Source organism: Otolemur garnettii, unplaced genomic scaffold, assembly GCF_000181295.1.
Source record: "Otolemur garnettii isolate 467f Iridium unplaced genomic scaffold, OtoGar3 scaffold00032, whole genome shotgun sequence".
Classification (NCBI taxonomy): domain Eukaryota; kingdom Metazoa; phylum Chordata; class Mammalia; order Primates; family Galagidae; genus Otolemur; species Otolemur garnettii.
In genome coordinates, this window is record NW_003852427.1 from 18,102,444 (window position 1) to 18,105,193 (window position 2,750).

General features: G+C 44.1%; 1 protein-coding gene across 1 annotated transcript in view; it reads left to right on the top strand.

Moving 5' to 3' along the window:
- HPS3 (HPS3, biogenesis of lysosomal organelles complex 2 subunit 1) overlaps window positions 1-2,750 on the top strand; it is a 41,860-nt gene that overhangs the window by 10,031 nt on the left and 29,079 nt on the right. Inside the window, exons 3-4 of the mRNA XM_023513000.1 lie at window positions 324-495; window positions 590-675. Of these exons, the coding sequence (XP_023368768.1) occupies window positions 324-495; window positions 590-675 (258 nt within the window). The remainder of the gene's footprint in view (window positions 1-323; window positions 496-589; window positions 676-2,750) is intronic.

Here is a 2,750-nt window from a genome sequence, read left to right on the forward strand (position 1 = left end):
GGCCTAGTTCTTATATTTACTAATTGATTGACCTTGAGTTGGTACCACCATCTGTTGAGTTTCAGTTTCTTCATGTGTAAAATGGGGATGTTAACACCCATCCTGTTGTACTCTCTCAGTTGTTGTGGGGAGCAAATGAGCAAGTGCTGAGGCTTTTCAAAACCACACTGCCTACTACATCTATGATGTGTGTATGTGTATATAAATAAATAAAATTACCGTGGGTATGCTTAATTGGTGGGAAGATGTGATGAAATCCAATTCTCATTTAAGCAGATAGTAGTACTTGAAGTTGTTGAACTCTGAAATTTTATGTTTTTAAGGCATTAATAATGAAATTTCACAGCTTGAGTCAGATGATTTTGTGATCTGCCCAAAACCCATGGAACTTCTTGGTAAAAAAAGCGAACAGTCTGGATTATCTATTACACTGGAATCTACGGGATTAGCTGATGAAAAACTGCAGTATGTCCATGTTCAGCACCTGCTGTATAGGTATTAGAGAGCTTTTTATTTACCAGCACTTAATATATATGTCCCTGCATCCAGCACATGGAAATTAGATTTCTCCTTCCTTTTCAACCCACAGACGTTTTGCTCCTGATATTTCAGCCTATGTCTTACCCGATGACATCAAGTTGCATTCCCTTCAGCTGCTACCCATTTACCAGACAGGTACGTTTGACAGGACAGGAGTGTGACAGTACAGTGAGGTGCAAAGGCTCTGGGTGGACAGAGGGACAAGTGTGGGTGGTAGGTTTGGTTCTTCACAGAATCTCCCTGTGGCCTTAGACAATGAACTTACAAATACTTGTGAGCTCTAGAAAGGAAGTCATGTCTCCTAGGAGAAGCCATGGAGAGGGTGGGACAGATAGAATCCATTTCCCTTTTTTAAATGGTCTGTATCCTCAAAAAGGAGATCAGAGCCCTGTTAGAACTGAGATACATCTGGGTTCTATTTGGCAAAACTTCCTACAGTAGTCTTGAGCAAGGTGGGGAAATGTGGACTGAATGGAAATTCCTTTAGAGAAGCGGTTCCTGCTGCACATTGGACTCACCGGATACCTTGAGATTTTGCCCAGGTTCTACATGGCAAAACTTAATTGGTCAATTATGGGGCCTGGGCATTATTACTATTATTATTTTTAAGAGTCTCACTCTGTTGCCCACACTAGAAAGCCATGGCCTCACCTTACCTCACAGAGACCTCAAAGTCTTGGTTCAAGCAATCCTCCTTCCTCAGCCTCCCAAGTAACTGGAACTATAGGCACACACCACCATGCCTGGTTAATTTTTTTATTTTTAGAAAGAATATCACTTCACTCAGGCTGGTCGCTAACTTCTGACTTCAACTGATCTAACTGATCCTCTTGCTTTGGCCTCCCAGAAGACTAGGATTATAGGTGGGAGTCACCGCCTCTGGCCCAGCCTCAGTTTTTTAAAAGATCCCCAAGACTCCAGCAGGCACCAAGATTGAGAATCCCTAATAGGCTGTGTACTTAGTCCTGGTCTGCAGAACATCTTTAGATGTTATCTAGAAAAAGATACAAATATTATTCCAATTAAATGTCTTCATGGACTTCATTAATTTTTTTCTTTACTAAATATTTATCAAATGCCTACTCTGTTGAGCATTTAGCTGAATACTAGGGAGCCAATGGTGAGAAAAGTGCTTGGGCTTACAGAGCTGATCAACTGATAGGGGAAGGTGGACATTAACTGCATAGTTGCAAAAAGACAATTGCACCCTAAAATGAGAGCTCTGTGGGAAAGGAACTCCAGTAGGAGAGCCTGTAACAAAAGACCCTGATCTCAGCACCCTGAGGTCAGGGAAGGCTTCCTGAGGAAAATGATATGCAGAGTGAATTGGGCTGACTTGGGAATAGCAGCTGGTGCAGGGGAGGGGAAGAGAGCCTTCCGCACAGCGGAAGCAGCAAAGGTTGCTGCTGAGGGAGAGTCAGTGTTTAAGGAACTGAGAAAAGCCAGAGTAGGGAGAGTGGAATAGGAGGTGGTGTGTGAGACAGGGCCGGAGGCCAGACGGGGCCGTGTGAGTGGGTCATCTCCTTATCCAGTGAATTCCTGGAGCACTTGGAGTAAAAGTCCCAAGTCTGTTCCAGGGCCTGCCTGACCCTAACTCTGCGCTCATCTTGTCCCACTCTCACCCTGCTTACTCTTCTCTGTCCGTAGTGACCTGTCTTCCACAGATTTGCCAAGCACACCCTGGTCTAAGACCTCTCATTTGCTCGTCCTGCATTTAGAAATATATTTCCTCAGATCTTGCATGATGGGCTCGTTTGGGTTTTTCAACTCACAGCTGAAATGTAACCTTATGGCAGGGCAGTGCCCTGACCTCTCAGTTTAAAGTATCCTTTCTCCACGTTCTGTGGTGTTCCCTTTATTCTCCATCCCAATCCCCATCACTAGAACAAAGGCTCCAGGAAAGCAGTGACCTTGCCTTGGGCACTGTTGGATCCCTAGAACTTAGAACAGAAGTGCTTGATGGGTACCTGGTGAAGATTTACTAAACAGGCTAATGGTGATTGTTTGAGCCGGGCCCTAACAGATGCGTAGAATAGCAATAGCAGGTGGAGATTTTAGTAAGATACACATAAGTGTAATATCTTACTGACATTATGTATGTGTAGAGACTAGGGGCCAGTCTCCCTCCGATTGGTTAGAGCACAAATGTGTGAAGGAAAGAGGGAGAGAATTGGGCAGTCAGCTTTGGGCAAAATGAGATTCCTGATGTT